The 22,380-nt window shown below is 40.4% G+C and overlaps 1 protein-coding gene across 2 annotated transcripts in view; it reads right to left on the bottom strand.

Moving 5' to 3' along the window:
- The window catches only part of apba1a (amyloid beta (A4) precursor protein-binding, family A, member 1a), a 69,438-nt gene extending 50,941 nt beyond the window's left edge, over nucleotides 1–18,497 (bottom strand). Inside the window, exons 1-5 of one of the 2 annotated variants that reach the window (XM_039620394.1) lie at nucleotides 18,398–18,497; nucleotides 14,219–15,841; nucleotides 7,539–7,604; nucleotides 4,478–4,576; nucleotides 4,355–4,394 (exon numbers count right to left, since the gene is read on the bottom strand). In XM_039620394.1, coding sequence (XP_039476328.1) covers nucleotides 4,355–4,394; nucleotides 4,478–4,576; nucleotides 7,539–7,604; nucleotides 14,219–15,763 — 1,750 coding nt within the window. In that variant the 5' untranslated portion in view covers nucleotides 15,764–15,841; nucleotides 18,398–18,497. The remainder of the gene's footprint in view (nucleotides 1–4,354; nucleotides 4,395–4,477; nucleotides 4,577–7,538; nucleotides 7,605–14,218; nucleotides 15,842–18,397) is intronic. The other variant, XM_039620395.1, reaches the window with a different exon arrangement.
- Between the last annotated feature and the right edge of the window lie 3,883 nt (nucleotides 18,498–22,380).

Genomic DNA, 22,380 nt, shown 5'->3' with positions numbered 1-22,380 from the left:
TATCAAATCTAAAGTGTTGCTAAATGCCTGTCACTGGTTATGATGAGGGTTTAGTGGAGAATACCATGGGCACAGGTGAATTCTTTCAAAAGCCATGCAGTATGAAGTCCCTTGGAGGAGGTAGAATTCCTTACAAAGTTCCCAAAACTTCCACTAAGTTCCAGTCCAATATGGCGGCTGTGCGCAGAGCAAATCCTAAAAATAGTAAATCCAATTTATAATCCACAGTGGACAGGAAAAGAAGCCTAAATCCTCTGGGTTTCTTGCTGTAAAATGGGTATTCCAGGTTCTTCTGCTTACTTCAACAACACTCTGAGAAAATAACAACAAATTATTATCTTCAAAGGTTCTTATCATCTTCTTCTCCTCATCACATGGTCATCATGCAGTGTTGACATCCAATCACCTGATACCCAGCCTGGTTTCTTTCTTTAATAGGGCGTTTTTCCTTCCCACTGTTGACAAAGTGCTTGCTCATAATGGGTCATATGATGAGGTTTTTCTCTGAATGTATTATTGTAGGGTCTACCTTACGATATAAAGTGCCTTGAGGCGACTGTTGCTGTGATTTGGTGCTGTATTAATAAATTTAATTGAATATATGAGAGTTATGTTTTTAATTTTTCAAGGACATCCTTGAAAATTTCTTTTCGCCTTGTATACAGCAGACTTCAAATACAATTCGGAGTCCTGCCACTTCCTGTTATTGAAGTGTGTGTTAGAAATGGACAGGAATCTGAAAATAGGGATCTTCTAAAAGCTTTCAGCCACCAGAGTCTTCCCAGAGATGCTGAGCACTTGTTGGCCCTTTTGCCTTCACTCTGCGGTCCATCTCATCCCAAAACATTTCCACTGGGTTTAGGTCATGTGACTGTGGAGGCGCAGCACTCCATCACTCTCCTTCTTGGCCAAATAACCCTGACACAGCCTGGAGGTGTGTTTGGATGGGATGGCATGTGGCTGCAGGATGCTGTGGTAGCCATGCTGGTTCAGAGTGCAGTGTCACCATCAAAGCCCCCCCACACCATCACACCTCCTCCTCCATGCTTCATGGTGGGAACCATGCATGTAGAGACCAACCAATCACTTTTACTGTGTCTCACAAAGACACAACAGGTGGAACCAAAGACCTCAGATTCGGACTCATCAGACCAAAGCACAGATGGTCTAATGTCCACTCCTTGTGTTTCTTGGCCCAAACAAATATCTTCTGCTTGTTGCTTTTCCTTAGTCGTGGTTTCTCAGCAGCTATTTGACCATAAAGGCCAGATTCACACAGTCTCCTCTGAACGCGTAGAGATGTGTCTGCTACTGGAGCTCTGTGTGGCATCTGTCTAGGCTCTAATCTGAGGTGCTGTTAACTTGTGATTTCTGAGGCTGGTGACTCGGATGAATGTATCCTCAGCAGCAGAGGGGACTCTTGGTCTTCCTTTCCTGGGGTGTCCTCATGTGAGACAATTTAATCGTAGTGCTTGATGGTTTTTACGACTGTACTTAGGGGACACATTCAAAGTTTTAGCAATTTCCTGTTCTTAATTTTCAGTTCTTAAAGTAATGATGGACTGTCAATCTGACTTCTGCACAACTCAACTGATGGTCCCAACCCCATCAAGAAGGCAAGAAATTCCACAAATGAACCCTGACAGGCACACCTGTGAGGTGAAACCATGTCAGGTGACTGCATCATGAAGCTCACTGAGAGCAGGCCGAGGGTTTGCAGCGCTGTCAACAAAATAAAGGGTGGAAGCTAAAATATAAAATATAGTTGAGCGCGTGTGTATAGCACTTTCCTACTCAATTTCGACACTCAAAATTTTGAATGACCTCTACAAATTCTAGTAGGAAGAGTATTCAAATATCCTGAGAATATTTTTTTTGTGTGTTTGTCACACTGAAATGTTTCAGATCATCAAATATGGTCTTTATCCTTACAGGGGGAAAAATCCAAACCTATCTACTAAATTATCAAAACTGAACAAGTTATTATAACAACTTACATAAAGCTTATAAAACATGTTGAAGCAACTGTTGTGATTTACAAATAAAATTGAATGTAATTGAATTAAACAACTGCATCAGCTTCATATGCTGATCTGTTTACAGCAGGGTCTCAAACTTAAACGAGCTGAGGGCCACTGCTGGCACTGTCGTCTCATTTGAGGACACGGTAGTGTCCAAGTAGTACAAAACAAACAGACAAACAAACAAATAAACAAACAAACACTCAAAACAAAATATTTCCTTAAATGTTTTGTTTGTTTTTTAAATTTCAGATCTTGTATAAGAAGACAAAACTGCAAAGTTAACTAACTGAAGCCTTTCAAACAAACACACTGGTCCTCTGTCTGTGCACACACATTCTGTTTGTATTTAACAGAATAAACAAGTGCACGCATTAGTGTGTGTCTGTCACTAACACAGCCTCACCATGTTTGTGCTCTCTGCTCATATTGTCTTCATATTCAATCATTTAAAGAACTTATTTTAACATTTCACTCAACTACAAACAAAAAAAGTCACTTCAGGTACAAACTGCATTATAGTGGTAGTGGTGACGTGGGCTGCAAGTGGCCCCTGGGCCGCAGGTTTGAGACCTCTGGTTTACAGATTTATTTATTTTTTACCTCTGTTAATTTGACAACAGCTTTGCAAATTTGAACTTCTTTTTTTTACTTTAAGTGGCCAGCTTTGCTGACTTTCTGAGCAAATATCAGTTGATGAGTTTGTATGCCAGGCCTGATACAAACTTAGAGTTTTGCGATAATCAAAAACAATCAGTAAGTTAGAAAAGCATAATTAAGAAATTTGAAACAAAAAGGAAGTTGTTGTTTTAGGTCTGAAGTCAAAGATATCGTGAAAAAAATCAAGAGAAAAAACAGATTGGGAAGCTAGTCCATTTTGACAGTTTGACTGCAGCAACCCAAAATGGTACTCATTAGTTGTATGCCCCCCACGTGCCCCCCACTGCTGGGTGGTTGTAGCTCAGCAGGCAGACTGGAAGGTTGGTGACTCGATCTGCTCCAGTCTGCATGCCAAATATCTTCTACTGATCTCTGCAAAGTTTTTTTTGTCTCTTCCTGCTCTTGAGTCTGGCCTGGGAGAATGGGCAGTGGCCCACACTGATGTGCCATCCTGGAGCATTTTATCCTTTGTTTTACCCACTTTTGCAATTTTTTGGACTTAAAAAAAAATTAAATCAGCATTAAAACTTTGCACTTTACCTTCAGAGTCCTGTACTTTGGGTTCTCTCACTTTCACACGTAATACAAATTATTTGTGACAGTATTGTTGTAATTTTTATTAAAAACTGGAAAACAAAGCATTTTAACTTTTGGTCTTTTTCCCCTGTGGTGAGATCCTCTGACTCATCTTTGCCCAAAAGTGGAATAAAAGGACTTAACATCCAGGTTTTTGGTTAAATTGATGGAATGTTAAAACAGAGTTTATCTGTATGTTAATTAATAGTTAATCAAGCTTGATTCTAATCAAAGTATAGTCATGAATAAAAGTATCAATATGATGAATAATATGATGTAGTTTGAGTTATGACTATGATGTGTTCTTGGCTCTGTGTGTGCGAGTAAAAGACAGAGATCTGAGACTCTCTGACTTTAACATGTATGATTTAAAAAAAGAAATAATACTGAGCACATTGTGATTGTGAAAGTATTCCTGTGTAACTGAGACATCAGGTTGGAATTATAAAGACTCATGATATTCATGTGTGACTGAGTTAAAAACATGTCAACTGAATGAGACATGATGAAGTGCATATTCATGTGTGACTGAGCTACAGCGTGTAAATGTATATGCAGTATACAAATGGGAAAATGTATTGTTGTGTTGAAATGATTATAATGGTTGAATTTTGCTGCAGTTGATCTGTGTGAAAGATTACAGAGCAGGAACAACAGTGTGGCTCAACATCGGACCATGTGAATGTCACACAGGGTGATGGTGGTGCTGAGGAGGGGAGGCAGAAAGAACTAAAAACTAACCAACTAGTCTAAACTAAGAAACACTCAGATATTGAGTTAAATGTAAGAACCACTTAATGGACAATATCAAAAACTAAGAAAGGCATTTCAAACCAGCTGAGGCTGTTGCCTGTTGCCTCAGCTGGCTCCTTTCAATGTGGAGGAGCAGGCAGCTCTACTCTGAGCCCCTCCCCAACAACTGAACTCCTCACCCTAACACTAAGGGAGAGACCCTCAGAGAAAGATCATTTTCTTTGTTTGTATCCGTGATCATATTCCAATAGTGTTAACAAGAAGATCAGGCTTAGCCTGGGCATTAATCACTGACATATGAAATGATCTCATATCATGGAATTGTGGGCCGGTTCTAAACTCACCTTCTACATATGTGGGAAAGGATGCAAGGCTTCTCCTGGACTATAAATAAAAAGACAAAAGTCTGTTAATACATTGTTAAGCGTGTGAGTTGAGTACTGTGAGTAATCCAGTGTTGACCTCACGTCTTTACTGGTGGGAGAGGTTTCAAAGCCGTCGTGCTGTAACAGGTGCTGACTGGAGGACTCTGCTCCTGGTGGAGAAGGTGACGCTGAACCAGGAGACTGCAGAAAGAGAACGAGGAGCCCAAAAAGCAGAATGACAAACACAATTGAATGCACATCTGTGATTTCTTACTACATAGAACACTGTTCCAGAACAACATTCAATTCAGTCTTATTTATACTGCTAATTAACAACAGCAGTTGCATCACGGCACTTTATATTGTAAAGTAAAGAGCCGACAGTTTAATAAAGAAATCTGACCAGTCCCACAACCCCCTATGAGCAAGAATTTGGCAGTGGGAAAGAAAAACTCCCTTTTAAGATAAGATAAGCTTTATTAGTCCCACATGTGGGAAATTTGTTTTGTTACTTCAGAAACAGGATGAAACCAGGCTCAACGAGGGGCAGTCATCTGACACTACAGGTTGGGTGTGAGGGGACAGGGCAGAGAGCGAGAGACGGCATATAGTTCAATAATATTTTCAGGCAGGCATGGAGTCTCTGAGCACTTCATGAAATCATAATTAAATCTCTGTATTTTTTCTTTACCACCTTTTTTATTCTCACAGTTAGTATGTGTGGATTATTTCTTCCTTAGGTTTTAAAGATAATCAGCGAATACATTTTCTTTTTCTCTGGCCGATCATTCAAATGTCACCAGTTAGTGTTGGTTGCTGAAAGTCAGGGATAGGTACTCGAACCTTCATTTGAACTTTCAGGGAATCTGTGTTGGTATTAAACTTAAAGTGATTCACAGGAAATTCAAAAAATGCTTGTTCAGCATTCACATTGAAGCAGGTTAACATTAAATATTCAATAAAAAAATTTAAAAAAATTAAATAATAGAACCCATTAGAATTACATGCACACTTCATGTACATCTTCAAAACCCTTCAGTTGTTCGTTTCTTGTTTATAGAAACATACAAGAGCTCATCATGGATTGCAATGACTGCCTCTGATCAGGATAAAAGAGACACTCAGACAAGAAGTTTATAAAAAACTAACTAAATGTAAGTAATAAAAAAAAAAATAGACAGATATGACATTTTTATGTAGTTCAAAATTGCAGTAAAAAGTTGAATGTAGAATTCATATCTTTTGACACGTAGTTTCTTTTGAAAAATGTTAATGCACAAATAATAATTATGTAGTAAGAAAAGCTGCAAACCATGTGTGTTGCATGGACAGCAGATACTGTTTTGTTCCTTCTCTCAGCAGTTTCTTCTTGATGTGCGAACAAGTTTGTGGACAGATTGCTCAAACTGCCCCCAAAACACCATAAACTGATCATCACCCATCACAGGAGAGTTGAGTTAAACTGTTATTCTGTGTAACATGTCTGGTTAGTTCGGGGTTTTACTGGCTAACACTGAGTAGAATCTAATGCTATCATCGGATCCAGCAAATCCGACTGAATTTTGAGTTCCTGCATCTCTTGTGTTAATGCTTCTGTTTTTTCTTTTAACTAAATGTTTTCAGTTACTGCCTCTAGGCCAGAAAGTTCTGGGACAGAGCAGTATTCACAGTCCACAGCAGGACTGCCTTCCATAGGCTGCTCATCTTCTGCTGGTTAGACTGGATCCCATACACCCGGTCTTCTTGGCTGAATGGAGTGATCATTCCACTGTACTTCCTTTTCCCTTTAGATGTTTTCAGCTGAATGATCTGATCTGGAGTGAAGTGCAAACTGTAGATGTCGCCGTGTGCAGTGACAGTGAAATTGTTACAACGAATACTCACTCACCACCGTCTTCTTAATCAGGACCGCCTGGAAAGGCATGCAAACTTTAAAATCCAGTATATTTGGAGTATGATATGCATTTATACAGAAGAGGAATGGGGCCACTGGGAAAAAAAAGTGGGCATGTCTTTTTTTTTTTTTCGTTTCCAGAATTCTGAGAAAAAAGTGAGAATTCTGACAGCTGAGAACAGCACCACCTCCTGGCAGCACCTGGGAATTGGAGTTATGGCATTTATCATGGCAATGGAGTCATTCAGGCGTCTGGGTGGCTACACAAGATTATGTAAAGGCAGCAAACTTGACAAAATTATTATTCTGCGTAACTTCTGTATATTTTTACATATTTCAGTTAGTTTTAAAATCACACAATATCTTATCATTGAGTTTAATAGATTCATTTGTTTAGTCTTCTTGTTTATTCACACCTACAGTGATTTGCCTCATTCATGATTTTTTGCATATTTCTCACACTTAAAGCTTTAGATCGTCAAACAAATAACACAAGTAAATGCAAAATGCAATTTTTAAATGAGGATTTTATTTTTTAAGGGAAAACTGTTGAAGGAGTAAATTCCCTTAAACCTAGCAACATAAATTAGTTTAAATTCAGCCACACTCCAGGTTTTTGAGAATAACCGGATCACCAAATTCTCTTTTGGCAAAATTTTCAGGTATTTTTGTGAGACGAGCATTTGTGGAGGGGATGGCATTGGGTTTGTATTAGAACATTAGTTTTTCACACAGGCCCAGGTAGGTTTGATTAGCGGAATAAATCACCACTTAAAAATGGTCATTTAGCTGCATTTACATGGATTACTTTGACTAATATTAAAATTTGTTTGATGATTTGAAACATTTAAATCATACAATTAAGCAAAAAATGCTTTTCACAGTAGTGTACATTACTTTAGTTTAATTTAGGAAATATTCACCTTCAGATGCTTCCCTAAAAATCTTAAATCCGTGTCTTTCTTTTTCCAGAGATTTGACTTTTAAATCTGAACACTGTTAAAACAACTTTATCTGGTGTTCAATCCTCTTTTTATTTTTACACGATGCTTGCTGGGTCTGTGTTAACTAAAATTAAAATTTTTGTTAGACACTCAATACCTGTAAAGTACATGAACATATTGGAGAAAAACATATTAGAATGAACATTAATGCTCTCATGTCCTGCATGTGTTCACAGAAAATACACATTTTTCCATCAGAAATACCGTTTTAGATTTTTCCACCTAAGTGAAACTCATCTACACAAAAACCCCAAAACAGCCATACCTCATCCTGATCATGTCGGATAGTCGGATGTTTCTGCTTTGCTTGTTCCTCCTCAAACTTTTCTTCCTGATACATCCAAAAATTTTCCATGACTTTCAGTAAATGAACTAATTCCAGTGAAGTTCCACAGATGAACGAGCATGCAGAGTGTCGTTGTGTGGGTACATGCAACAGTTATATCACACAGACAGACCCGACAGGCGGTCGGGTTTCACCGGGATATCAGAATTCACCATGGAATCAACATCCATGAGTATATCTACATGGATCAGTAAGTCTGTGACATTGTGTTTGTGCCAGTCACCAGATTTATTTAAACATAATTTTTGTTGTGGAAATTTTAAAAAATGACATTTAAAACAGAAGTGCAATCAAACAGGTATCACTGAGTTTATCTACATAGGAAAACAGCTGTGGTCATGCTGCAACTCAATCCACACTGAATTATTTACCCAATCTTATCCATTACCTTTCTCACTCTAACCCACGATAAATAAATCATTTCAACAGGAATGGCAGAAGCAGAGAACACAATCACTATACCTGATCATTTTATGTAGGATAAAAATCATGTTTGGATTCATCGCCATTAACAGTACAGCTGCATCTTCTTCTTCTTCCAGATCCTCTTCCTCTATCTCACTTGTTTCCTAGCATGCTGCTCTGTTACACCACCCTCTGCATGGCCTCCTTCACTACTTCCATTCACCTCCTCTGAGGGCTTCCTTTTTTTTCTCCTGCCTGGCTTTCAACATCTGAGCCTTGCCTTTCTAACTCCAAACTGCTCAACCTCAGATGTTTATCTACCAAAACACGAGGAGATTTATGTGCTGTAAAAGTATAAAAGATTAGGATACTGTTAGTACGCCATATGTAAATATTGGTAATCAATGCATTTATAGAATAATAATTACCAAAAACTTAAAATTACTCTCTCTCTCTCAAGTTGAACACAGACACACACAAATCTGTCATGTACACTTACACAAACCACCAACATCATCTCTGTTAATAAAAAGATTATGCGTGTATACACACACACACACAAATCAAAAGATAATCTGATTTTATTCTAATAGACTTATTAGAAATTTATAACAGAGAGCTCATGTTTAGAATACAGAGGAATAAATAAATATATATTTTTAAAAATAGATCTTTTTAATTATATCTAGGCAGGCTACACATCAGTCTGTTGGATATCCACGAACAGCAACAACACACTAGGTCACATGTCTCTGGTCCCGGTAAAAATGCTAAACCTAAGAGAAATATGTCCCGTGTTTAAGTGGTGAGGATCAGCAGGAGTTTAGAAAATGATGTGCCGCTGTCAGCAGTAAGGCGGCTGTTACACTAGTGGGAACAGACATCTCCAAAAACACTGGCACACTTTTGCAAATAGGCTCTAGATCAACCAGATATTTGAAGATTACACCAAACTAAATATTTAAAAAGTGTATTCAAAGAAACTGTAGTATTTCAAAACATGACTTATAGTTTGGGTAAAAAAAAACAAAAATAAAAGGTCATCAATGGTTTTGACTCCCTCAGTGTTTGATGGGCGAGGATAACATGAACACTGCAGCACAGGAACCATGAAATAATTATGGAAATTGGAACTAAATACACAATTTATTAAATGGATCAAATCAATCAAATCAAATTAATTTCTATTTAATATATATGTCATTATTAAATTGGATAAACATTTCCAATTGTTAATTAATGAGTGAGTTATTTAATTCAGTTGGACACACTTGGTCCTGCAGATTGGATTCAAACTCTGGCGGCCCACCGCCTCACTAATTCAATTCAATTTTATTTTCTTTACGTAACACCAAATTACAACAGTCGCCTCAAAGCCTTTGATATTGTAAGGTAAAGACACCCCAAAAATCAGACGACCCCCTCTGAGCAGGAACTTTGGCAAAAGTGGGAATGAAAAACTCCCTTTGAACAGGAAGAAACCTCCAGCAGAACCAGGCTGAGGTGAGGGGAGGGAGACGGGACAAAAGACATGCTGTGGACGAAACTTTCCACAGAAAGAGACGGTAATAAGGTTTATCTGTGTTAACTGGAATCAACCACAACATAAGAACCACCGACCCAATGCTGTCAGCAGGTCTCTGTCACACAACCAAAACAGCTGCAGTGCACCGGAGAATGGAGACAGGACCCTTGGGTGTCCTGTTCTATCTGGCATCAGACAATGAGGGCAGACCCCTGGTGGATTGGGTCACTGATTAGACTGGGATCTGGGAAGTTTGGAAGCTGTTTACCGAACTGTTCCTGAGGACTTTTGGCTTGGGGGCAAAGATGGGCTGGTCTGCAGTTGAGTGTGGAGTGGTTGGTAGATGGCTATAGCCACTAATCCGAGGCATCTTAACACGACTCACTGAGCATCTTTGGCACTTTTTTTCCTGCAGCTGTGAACCAGTTTCAACACTACCCAAGCCTGCACTGCATGGTCTCATTAAAGGACAGGCATGCACGACACGATGACCACATGTTTCTCATTCTTCTCTGAATTACACTCCACACAGCGATAACATGCAAAAAAGTTCAAACACTTTATCTATGATGTATTCGCGTTTTTTTCTGATTGAGGGTCAAATCCATCTAATTTTAACAGAACCTATTACAACACACTGCACTCAATATTTACTTCCCATATGAGTGGATTTAATGTTGCACCTGATCAGTGTTAATAAACAAGGAAGAAACTCAGGAAAAAAACTCAATCTTCAGTGCAGGAGTCCACTCAGCAGTCTAGCTCTTTATTAGTGTATTGGTTTCAGGGGTTTCTGGGACCTTCAGCGTGGCTCCACTCAGCCTTACACCCACTTCTCCTCCTTACAGGTAACTGCATGACTGAGCACCAGTGCCTGAAGGATGTCCGACAGGGAAACAATTCCCTCAGTACTGGAGCGCTCGTCCACCATCACCAACATTTAATTACAAATTCTATAAAGCTCACAAAAAGGTTGCTTCTATCTTTGGAGATTGTGGTTCTTACTTGTTCCAAACTAAACATGTGGCCGCTTAATTCACGCCGCATCATTTCAATCAGTAGCTGACATTTTCTTGATATCTTCAACTTAGCATAAAAGTCATTATGCAATGCAGTGACAGATCTAAAACAGGGACTCTGCCCTATTCTCACCTACTAGACCCATGCACACATTTTTTTATATCAGAGCTTTTGTTTTATGACATTTCAAAAAACATTTTCCACACATATATATCATGCCTGTGTTTGTCATTGGCTATAAAGATTTAATCATAAAACTGTTTACATCATTTCATGTCACGTTTATTAGCCAAAGTTTTGATTTAGAGTCATCATTTGAGCATTTAAATGACTAAATCATAAGAGTGTAGAAGACTAAATGTAAAGCACCTTGAGGTAACTCGTGCTGTGATTTGGCAGTATGTGAATAAAACTGAAACTTTAGTTGACTAAAACGTGAAGTGTAAAGGGTTGTTGTGATTTTACTGGTGAGTAGTGATGGGTCCAGCAACACTGACGCACCGGCGCATGTATCAAGCTCACCTAGCGATGCCTGTATCGGTGCATGCGTCGCTTTAAGAAAAAGTCACGTGATCGATACAGCTGCTGTATCGCTCATTACCAACGCGCCAAACTGTGTTTAAAAGGTACCGCATCCGCATCTGCCAACGGAACGAGTCGCCACCAAAAAACCCCACAAATTGACTCTCGCAAAGATAAATAAAAATACACATCTTTCCATAACAAAATGGAAATGTTTCTGCTGTGTGGGATCATTTTGATCTTTTAACTGCAAATAGTTTGTCTGTCTTTGTTTCAGTGTAATCTATCAGAATAGGAAAAACAGCGATGTGACTTGCAGTGTAAATTATTTATTTCATTTTATGCAGGATAAATGTCGCATCTGTTCTGCGGAGCTTTCTTACAAACAAAAGCACCTCCTCAGTGTTACAGAGGCATTACAGAGCCAAACATGAAAATGAGGAGACACACTGAGAATGAACACAGGTCGGCCTATATTGACACTGAACAGCTTTATCAACACTTTTTTTTTTTTATTATATGTGTTTTATTATTTTGAAATCAAGCATCTAGGAAGACTGTTCTGGACCAGGCAGTCCTGAAGTTTATTATAAAGGACTGCCAACCCCTTAGTATTGTGGAGAGTGTCGGAGAGAAACATTCCAAGATTAGAGGATCCTTTAAGGTACTGGGGATGAGGAAGACATCTTATCAGAACCTTTTCCACCTGACTTTACAGTTTTTGTGTACCCCAGCTTCATCTGTGCCTGTGAGTTTTCCAAAGCTGGGGAAATGGTGTGAAAAAACCCCGCAATAGACTGAATGCAAAAAACATTGGATAAACTTATTTTTCTGAATAGAAATTTATAATAAACTCTGAATCAATTACATTTAAATGGGTAATATTATATTCACAATACTTTCGTTTTAATTTTTACTTTATGTCATTCACAATATATTTTAAAGATGTCTACAATATTTGCAATGTAAAACATATAAAATGATTCCATGGAAAGTACAATACCTTACAGTGTATACACGTATGACTATGTCATTGAATCAGTGTCTGTTGTGAGTCTCAAGTAAGTTCCCTGCAATGATATTTAAGGTCCAGCAGGTGTCAGTATGGAGCAAAACAGCAACACTGTGTCGACACAGTATCGATACAGTTTGGGGAATGTGCTGAAACGCTTCACGAGGCCTCATCTACCCATCACTACTGGTGAGTTTTGCTCAAGACCATTTAAAAAGCATCTGGTTTTCCTTCAAATGTGGAATGTGTCCCCATGTCTACTGCGCTCCCGCTCCCACAGGGAGGAAACAGGGAGAATGGGATGCAGCTTTCTACCACTTTTCTACACAACTTAATTCGTTTTGATTGGATCTCGTCTCTCCAGAAAATTTTCATCTTGTTTTTATTCTTTGATAAAATTGCCAGCAGATGGCCCCGCCCCTCCCTGAGCCTGGTTCTGTCGGAGGTTTCTTCCTGTTAAAAGGGAGTTTTTCCTTCCCACTGTCGCCAAAGTGCTTGCTCATAGGGGGTCATATGATTGTTGTATTATTGTAGGGTCTACCTTACAATATAAAGCGCCTTGAGGCGACTGTTGTTGTGATTTGGTGCTGTGTAGGGATGGGTATTGATAAGATTTTAACGATTCCGATTCCATTTTCGATTCTGTTTAACGATTCGATTCTTTTATCGATTCTTGTTTTTAAAAAAGGAGAACACTAAGGTCGATTAGCTTAGAACTGTTTTATATCTTCTCTTTCAACAAGATAGAAATTTAGGAGTAACATGGCCTTACAAACCCAACAGTGAGATCTTAAGAGATCCACAGCCTACGGCTCTTCAATGGGGTGTCACAGGGTCCCCGGGGAAAATTGTAAACGTAAAATAATAAAATAAATATTCTTCTGTAGCAATAACAAAGTATAACATAAATTATTCTGTAGCAATTACACAAGAATATCCAGTAATGTCCCTGCCTACAATTAAACACATTCACTTACCATCTGCTGTGGCAAATGGCTGCAAGGTTTTGACCACAAACTAGTCACTGCTCGGTGACATTCGGGCCTGAAAAGAGACGCTACCGGTAGACTGCAGCGACAACTGCCAGCGAGCGCCAGCCAGACTCTGTCTGTCTCATCATGGTCACCTAAATGCACAGTAATGGCAGGTTTTGTAATAAGGCAGATCGCGCTAACATAATATGCACTGTTAGTTGATTATTTACCTGCCGCATTAACGGGAGATGACGTGCAAACGTTACCGCTGCTGCTGGGTTGAGATTCACGAGTCCGGAGCGGAATTAAAGACATTCATTTAAGTTCATCGCGTGTTTTGTGAGCAAATGCTTTTGCATATTCGTAGTGTTTCCTCCCTTAATGAAATATCTACTTTGCAAGTATTGCAAGTTGCCCTGAACGGATGACAATCCGTTCTCGTAAAGTATAAACAAACTTTTAAGCGTTTGAGCCGCTTAGGCGCCGTGTTTCCTGCCAGGTACGCTCCGACGCTCCGACGCTCCGCAACGTGGTGACGTCATTCGGGGCGACTGGAATCGATAAGGGAATCGTTTGCAAAAATGGCAAACGATTCCAAGGAATTGAAACAGTGGGAACCGGTTCTCAACAAGAACCGGTTTTCGATACCCATCCCTAGTGCTGTGTAAATAAAACTGAATTGAATTTTATCATCATTTTGTGCATTAGTTTCCTCTGTGCGGTTACATGCTGGGGCAGCAGGTTGAGGGTTGCAGATGCCAACAGCCAGTAATGTTATGGGGATGGAGGTGGATGTCTTTAGGGTGGTGTCACAGAGGCGCATGTTGTCCAACATAAGGACAATGCTGGACAGTACCTCCCACCCACTCCATGACGTGCTGGCCGATCACAGGAGCACGCTCAGTGAGAGACCCAGATTACCCAAATGCACCACTGATCGGCACACTGTCATCTTATCTTATCAAAAAGGATTGGTCAGGAAAGTGACATTGGAAGTGTATGTTGAAAGTAAAAAGCAAATCAACTCTGTATGTTCCTGATGCTCGAGTTTCATTCAGCTTATTAAGACATTCATATCCAAAGAACAGTTAATACTGGACAATATAACTTGATGAATAACAGTCAGAGCTTTTGTACTTACATCGGCCCCAAGTGATGTCGGTAGGTCACATTCGGCAGTGGGGCTTAAGTCCTGCCTCATTACCCAAATGGGTTCCTTTGGCTCATCAGGTGTGTAAGGAGATCTGACTGTTCTATTCTTCACCTCCTCTATGGCCTCTTTAATGTCTTTGATGGCTAAAGATATAGCATCCCTCTTCTCCACACTGTTCCTCACTGCTACTGGCTCCTTTACAGAAGTCACAGCCTGCTGCTTGGCCGACTTCCCTCGACTGGCAGTCTTGTTGCTTTTGTGAGAGAATTTGTTTGGTTGGTGTTTTTCTTCTTTGTGTGTGGAATCTTTTGCAGCAGGATCAAAACTTTGTGAGCTTTTTTTAGCCCCATTAACACTGTTATCAATATCGTCTTCTTGGTCGCAGCTGTCAACACGAGGATATGGAGCAAACTCTGCCTCCTTTTCTGGACTGTCTGACTCACCATCTGAACGTTCGTCGTAGTGCCGCAGACGGGAGCCCACGGCCTCCTGCTGATGGTAATCGCCTTTTCCTGCCCCGCCCTGCAACAGCTGCAAGCTGGTCGCTGTCTGCTGTCGAGACTCTCTATCGTTTGCTACATTTGCAGAAGTTGATACTGAGGTTGGAGCGTCACATATTTCCTCATACACATGCTCAGACAGCGAATATGTGTCATATGGTTCAGAGTAAGCTTCAAGTCCAGCATCTAAACTTTCCAAGTCCTGACTGGATGAGACACAGGTTCTTGCCCCCGAGTGGCCATAGGATTGGGTGTAGACACAGTTAGAGTAGCCACCATTTAGTGTCTCCTCTGCTTTATCTTCTCTTTGGGAATTCGGGATATTAAGTAAGGATTCACGCGGCAGCATTAGGAACTGAAGAGCATAGTTAGAATGTGAATGAAGATGATGCTGTTCAGCCTCTGCACTTTCAGTGTACTCTTCTGCCTCAGGCCGTAGTGGGAGGCTGTAGCTGTTTGCATCATCCTCGGACTCTCGCTGGGCCTCAGGCTCCAGAGACGTCATCACTGGGATATCGTCTCCCTCTGCACGGTCAGTATGGGTGTGGAAGCCGCTCTCAGTACTTGCTGAGCGGGCCAGCATAGAATCCTCCCTCTCACGTTCAGCTTCCTTGGTCATCTTAGCATGCTGCTGCCTTTCCTGCTGTGCTCTCTCTGCCTCCCTCTGCTGCTTCATTCTGTTCCTCTGTTGCTGAGTTCTGAGCCGGGCCTCACTGTCGCCCTGTCTGCGATAACGTGTCACAGCGGGTCGGGGAATGGGCTGGATCTCTTGGGGCTTAGAAGACTGATCTCCATGTTGCAGCTCCACGTCTTGCTCCTCCTGTGGCTTGTACTGCTGTAGCATCCCAACTCTGCTTTCAGCATTTGCACCATTGGCCATTTCTGTTGTGACACCAGCTGAAGTCTCACAGCATCTATAGCGCTTGTCCTGGTTGCTGTGGTTATGGGACAGGCTGGTGTGGTGTTGATAGCAAGAAGGACCATCCATCGCCTCCATAACGTCCTGAACAAACTCTGTCTTTTGGGGGTTCATGGCTGTCTGGTTGGTAAAGTGGTGTCAGAGAACGGCTTAGGAATCCATCATCAACAGAGCAAAGGCTACTGGAAATGACTACAAAGGGTAAACAGAAAGAAAGAAAATGTGAGTAAACAAAAATGTAAAAATATGAGCTAAATATGTGTCTGATCCTACGTTCTTGCTGGAAGTGATGCGGCAAGGACTTGCATGGTTAACAGGCAAAAACAGTAACTGACAAGCTAAAGATTCACACTTTTATTAACCCAAACCTCAATTGTCACTTTTCTCTCTTGAATCTGTACAGACCAATACTCTGTGTGGGTATCCGGTTATCTCTGAAAGAGAAGGATTAAATAGCACCCCATCTAACCGGTAACAATACCTTACTCTGTTTGGGACTCTTTGCTTTGGCTGTTTCTGCCCAAGTACCTGCAACACTCAGTCACTGAAACAGTTTGAAGGAGCTAAAAAGGAGCTATACTGCAAACATTACATGTCAAAATGTTATACTGTAACAGTAAGCATGGAGGATGTTCTATCAATACCACTTTTCATCCAGGTTAGTGCAGTTCAAAGAGCTTCAAAATCCAATAAAATAAAAACAATCTCTAATTATATAAAACTATAATAACTACATAAATATAATTAAGCCACTTAAACTAAGAAGGTGTGACATGAGTAAAAGCACATTGTATGTCCTACCACAGCTCAGTATCTTTTAAACCTTTATTTCAGAAATATCAGAAATTCAGGCTCCTCGAGCCTGAATACACCACAAGTCTTTTCCTCTGGTAATCTTGTCACGCAACCCAAAGTATGCTGAAAAGAATCCAACACCAAAAATAGAAAAGTACAAGAAGTTTTGTTGCCACTGCTAGGGCTGTGCGACATGACCAAAATCTCATATCCCAATATGACATTTCTAATCCCGATAACGATATACATCACAAAATAGTTTATTTTCTGTAAATTCAGTGAATCTCAGGCAACTCGACTTGCATGAAGTGTTTTCAGCTGGGCGTCGACTGTAAGCGCCATTTACCTTGTGTTTTTCTTTGAGGTCATTTGTTTGATGCGTATTCTGAAATTTGATGTTTGAGAATAATGTATATCATTTCAGTTTATTTTGAAAAGTCTCAATGGGATTTTGAGCTTTACAAGTTCAAAGACTGAACTTGTCTGTCTTATTTGGAACGGTTGCCATGGCAAAGCTTTTCCTCTCTAAGAACATGGCAGCACAGCTTAGGTGTGCAAAGTTGTATCTGGACAAACCAAAAAACATCTGGAACATGTTCCTTGGACAGACAAGGCTGAGACGTCTGACCACAATGAGACTGCTGTGCTTGGCGGAAACCCAAACAGACCATCAGAGCTACAAACATCTGTTAGCAGCTGTCGAGCATGGTGGAGGAGGGGTGATGATTTGGGGTTGCGTTGCAGCCATACAACCTTGGTACCTTAGTCATTGAGTGAATATGGTTCACTCAATGAATATCAAAGTATGACAGTCAGATAAGAGATCGTCTATTCAGCAGCTAAAGCTTGGCCCAAATTGGGTCAAAGACGCTGAACACACCAGCAAAACCTGCAACAGAATATCTGAAAAAAAAAAAAAAGAATCAAGTGTTGCAACATGCCTAAGTCCAGATTTCAGATCAATACGATGTGTGCATGAACAAATGACTGCACAGCTCAACAAACTGAAACAACAATGTGAAAAAGAGTAAGCTAAAGTTCCTCCTCAACAATGTGAGCAACTGACAAAATGATACAGAAAACAATTACTTCAAACTACAAAGTGCCTGTACACACTATTAATGATACAAGTATTATTCACAGCGGTGCACAGTCAAAGTCCTGCGGGAACTTTTTTCTTACATAAAAATTTGACACGTTCTTATTTGTTATGAGATTTGTGTTTGGGAACATCAGCCACCCTGGCGCTGGCCTCAGTTTGCCTCCTTATGCACAGACAGCCACACACACGTGGTTCCATGTGTGAGGACTATTGTACTTTAATATTTCAAATATCACTTTATCTTTTTCTAAAACACTACAGAAGTCGTTCATATGTTTGGTAGAAGTCACCTTCAGGAGGAATAAAGCAAAACTACCCAGATTTTCCAATTTCATCCAGATTTTCTGAATTTTCTACACAACCCGCAGCTTTCCTGTCATCAACTACATCAGCAAAACATCTGTTTGATTTCGGCTTCTGCTTTTACAAAAGCTCAGCTGAAGTCCTGCTTTGAATGAAGCACGCAATAAGAAACATCGAGAAACGATCTAACCATCGCACCGAGCTGGATGGACCGGTTAGCCCCGCCGTGGCTCTGCACCTGGAGACAACAGGGCCTCTATGTGCCGATTTATTCATGTCCGCTCTGCGTGGGTCCGACACACAGCCTCACAAAGACGCTGCCATTTCGGATTTTCCTTCACTCTGAATCCTGGTTTGACGTTTCATCTGCGGAGCGCAGTTTTCCGTCTAACCACTCCTCAGTGAACAGACCGCGTAGCGAAGCTCCACAGAACAACAATAACAATAATGATGATGATGACAACAGCCCAGCCCGGAGACGTTTGCTTTGACCGCATCTCGCTCGGTGGGTCGGGCCTACAGCGAACAGCCTGGTCCTGAACACGAACCTGCTCACAGGAGTGATGTTGCTAAAGGATGCAGGTCCTCTGCGTTACGGCCACACCGTCCTCCATCTTCCCTGTAGCGGTGCGCGCGTGTGTGCGCGCGCGCGTGTGCTCCGCAGCCGTTCAGCACCTCCTTCCGCTCACCGCCACCGTCACATTACCATAAAGCACAACAAATAACAAAGTTTATACGTTTTTAAAAAGAGAACATTGTCTGGGTGAAAAAGCTTCATATAGTCACGCCGGTCAATATAAAATATATATAAAAATGTATATATATAAGTTTTAACGAACACCACTTGTTGGGGAAACAGTCACTACTGGAGTCTCTTTAGAGACGAACTGTAAAAACGCTGCACCGCAACGCTGTGCAGTATCACCGCTTTGCATTCTTTTGAATTATGTTCCGATTGATGGTCTGGCACCTCCTCCACAAGGATATCTTTAATTAAAGATGCTGCGCCTCTTTGTCACTGTGCTTTTATGTATTCTCCGTGAAAGCCTGGACTCAGCTGTAACACTACAACTGTAAGACCGACAGACTTCGTAACACTGATGTCTGCTTTTTCTTGTTTGGTGCTGATGGGTGTTTATGTTTGCTGATATACTTGTGACATTTTTGTGATCTTCTACCAACAGACTATAGATGCAAATGAGCTTCGAGCTGTTTCTGACAGTTGGTGCTGTGTGTGCAGGTGAGACAGCAGAGGTGTGGGTGAAGGAGACAGCTTCCATTCTCTGTTTATAAGGAGAGGCGAGCAGGCCTGTCTGTGCCTAATGACGTCCACGATGAGTTCAAAAACAAAACAAAACAAACTACTTCAATGAAATAAATATTGAGTCATTACTCAATGTTATGTTACTGACTCGTAACATTTTATTAACACCTGTGCATGTGCCATATAAACTATATGAATTTATTATTATCATATCACCTCTCTGCCTTTAGTCTTGTTCATTACTGTTATTAGTTGATATTATTATTAGATAATATTAGTTAACAGACCTCTCTGCATCGAATCATATCTGTTATTAATCTCTGTCTCTCTTCCACAGCATGTCTTTATCCTGTCTTCCTTCTCTCACCCCAACCGGTCGCAGCAGATGGCCCCGCCCCTCCCTGAGCCTGGTTCTGCCGGAGGTTTCTTCCTGTTAAAAGGGAGTTTTTCCTTCCCACTGTCGCCAAAGTGCTTGCTCATAGGGGTCATATGATTGTTGGGTTTTTCTCTGTATTTATTATTGTGCTATCTACTGTACAATATAAAGCGCCTTGAGGCGACTTTTGTTGTGATTTGGCGCTATATAAATAAAATTGAATTGAATTGAATTAGAGAGATATGATTTGTTTCATAGTGTCTAACAAGTTTCTAACAGCTTGTTTCTGCTCTCAGTGAAAATACTCACACTGTCTTTGTGTATTAAAAAAATTTAATGTTAATTTTAATTCAAAATAAGTTGTATAAACAAGTATAGCTCATTTCTACATTAGAGCACAAACATGAGTGAAAGATTCATTTCCACATATAAGAAGCTCTTCAGTAACACAATAAAGTGAAATCAAACTATCCAGTTATGAACTGTAGATTCATCTCAGCTAAATCAGTTTGCTCAGGAACAAATGAAACACTAAAATAAACCTAATACTGAATTATATCTCATGTTTAACTTCCACTGATTGGAGTGTATTCTGTGACGTGGTTCAGCTGACACCTCACCAGGTGTCAGCTGAACATTTTCCAAACAAATTCGCAAATAGGCAATGTCTTGATAATTTACTTTTATTTATTTATTTTTAATTAAAAAAGGGAATTATCAGAATCAGGATGCTTTATTAATCCCTGAGGAAATTCTGTTGTTACAGTCGCTCCAAGACAATAAAGACAGTAACAGAGAACAAACAACGCCACCCTCAGGTGTGACGAGCAACGACAACACACAAAATCCTGACCTGAGTCATACCAGTCCCACAGAATATCAGGGCCCACCTCTCCACTGTCATTTTCTACCATAATTCTGTTGATTTCTTCTTCTTTCATTTTTCCTGTAAATTGTTGGTTGTTTTAAACATCAGTATTCAGCCTCCATAATCAATTTCTTAGATTGTTATTAATTTGCAACGATAACAGTAGAGGTGCATGATCACATAAGTCAATAAATCAAATCACTTTTATTGTCACGTCACATGTGCAGGTACACTGGTACAGTACATGCGAGTGAAATTCTTGTGTGCGAGCTTCTCAAGCAACAGAGTTGTGCAAAAATACAATAACGTAAAACAAGCAAAAATATAAGAATGGCTAAATCTGAAAGTAATAAATATATATACAATATATAAGAGTATATGCATTATTGGATGTGTATACTAAATATGTTTTTCTACGCGTGTGTGTGTGTGTGTGTGTGTGTGTGTGTATATACATATTTTACAAATGAAATAGAGTAAACAATAAAATAAGATATATAAAATATACAGAGGTTGGTATGTGCAAAACAGTGGCATTAATGTACAGTATGGAGTGCATAATGTTGAAGTTCCAGTAGTGAAGGTGAGGTGTCTATGACGTGTTCAGCAGTCTGATGGCCTGGTGGAAAAAGCTGTCTCTCAGTCTGCTGGTACGGGACCGGATGCTGCAGAACCTCCTTCCTGATGGAAGTAGTCTGAACAGTTTATGGCTGGGGTGACTGGAGTCCTTGATGATCCTCCCCGCTTTCCTCAGGCACCGCTTCCTGTAGATGTCTTGGAGGGAGGGAAGCTCACCTCCAATTATCCGTTCAGAGCACCGCACTACTCTCTGGAGAGCTTTGCGGTTGTAAGCGGTGCTGTTGCCATACCAGGTGGTGATGCATCCAGTGAGGATGCTCTCAATGGCACAGCGATAGAAGGTCCTGAGGATGCGGGGGCTCATGCCGAATCATCCTATTTGGCAGTTTGGTATTCTGTGACGGTCTCTCTTAAAATAAAAAATCAGTCCTGGAATACAGCACATGTGTGAGTGTAGCTGGTCCCTAAATCTCTCCTGAGGTTTATCACTCACTTATTGTGTAGGAGGGTTAAGGGACTGCTATGAAGGAGTCTAATCTGGGATTAAGACGTATGTTCCAGTCTCCTCCACAAATGACTATACCTCTTGAACCAACCAGTAAATCAAAAATATTTCTGTAAAAACAGAAATCATTACCTGCTGGGGCACATACAGTCAAAAAGCTCATTTCCACTCCCTCAGTTTTCCCAGAAACTAGAACATACCGTCCATCCTCATCTGTAGTTTCTGCAAATGGTTCAAATGGGACTATATATAAAATCAGGATGGGTACTCCTCATCGATGACCAGATTTGGCGACTTTCGAGACTTACTTCTTACTTCTGTTAATTGGGGTCAGGATCCCATTTACATTTAGAGATATTACTTTGATATTATTTACACTTTGCACAGTTGTAATGAAATAAATGGAGCTCCAAGAAGCAAAAATATAGTTTTTATTGAAATAACAAGAATTACAAAATATTCTTGTGTTCAGGGCAAAACACCAAACTGAGGAACATACATTGAGATTTTTAAATTTCATAAAGATCACATAAGATGCACAATTACCTGAGAGATAAAATGCATCTGAAATATTATGTTGTTACAAACTTAGTCACTGCACAAGCGATGCGTACAATGTTTTCAGGTGTGGTAAACTTCAATGAGAGTCGTCATTGTCCCGTTGCAGGGACTGGCTCCTGTAGCAGAGCGTATCACATATTATGCTCCAAATCCACTCGAACAGATTCCAGTTTTCGAGTGTTCTCAGGTTCCACTATCCAAGCTGCTTCTTTCCTCAAGTAAAAGCAGGTATGTGAACCTCGGCACAGTACAGCCCACTATGGTCCTGAATGTTGAATCTGCTGGTACCACATCACCGGGTAGGAGCTTGTGATGTGACCGTCTGTGGTCCTGCACCCCCCCTTAGAATCGAATAATATCGCTCCCGTGGGAATAATG

The sequence above is a fragment of the Oreochromis aureus genome, linkage group 12 (genome assembly GCF_013358895.1).
Source record: "Oreochromis aureus strain Israel breed Guangdong linkage group 12, ZZ_aureus, whole genome shotgun sequence".
NCBI lineage: Eukaryota > Metazoa > Chordata > Actinopteri > Cichliformes > Cichlidae > Oreochromis > Oreochromis aureus.
This window is presented reverse-complemented; position numbering and strand designations above follow the sequence as displayed.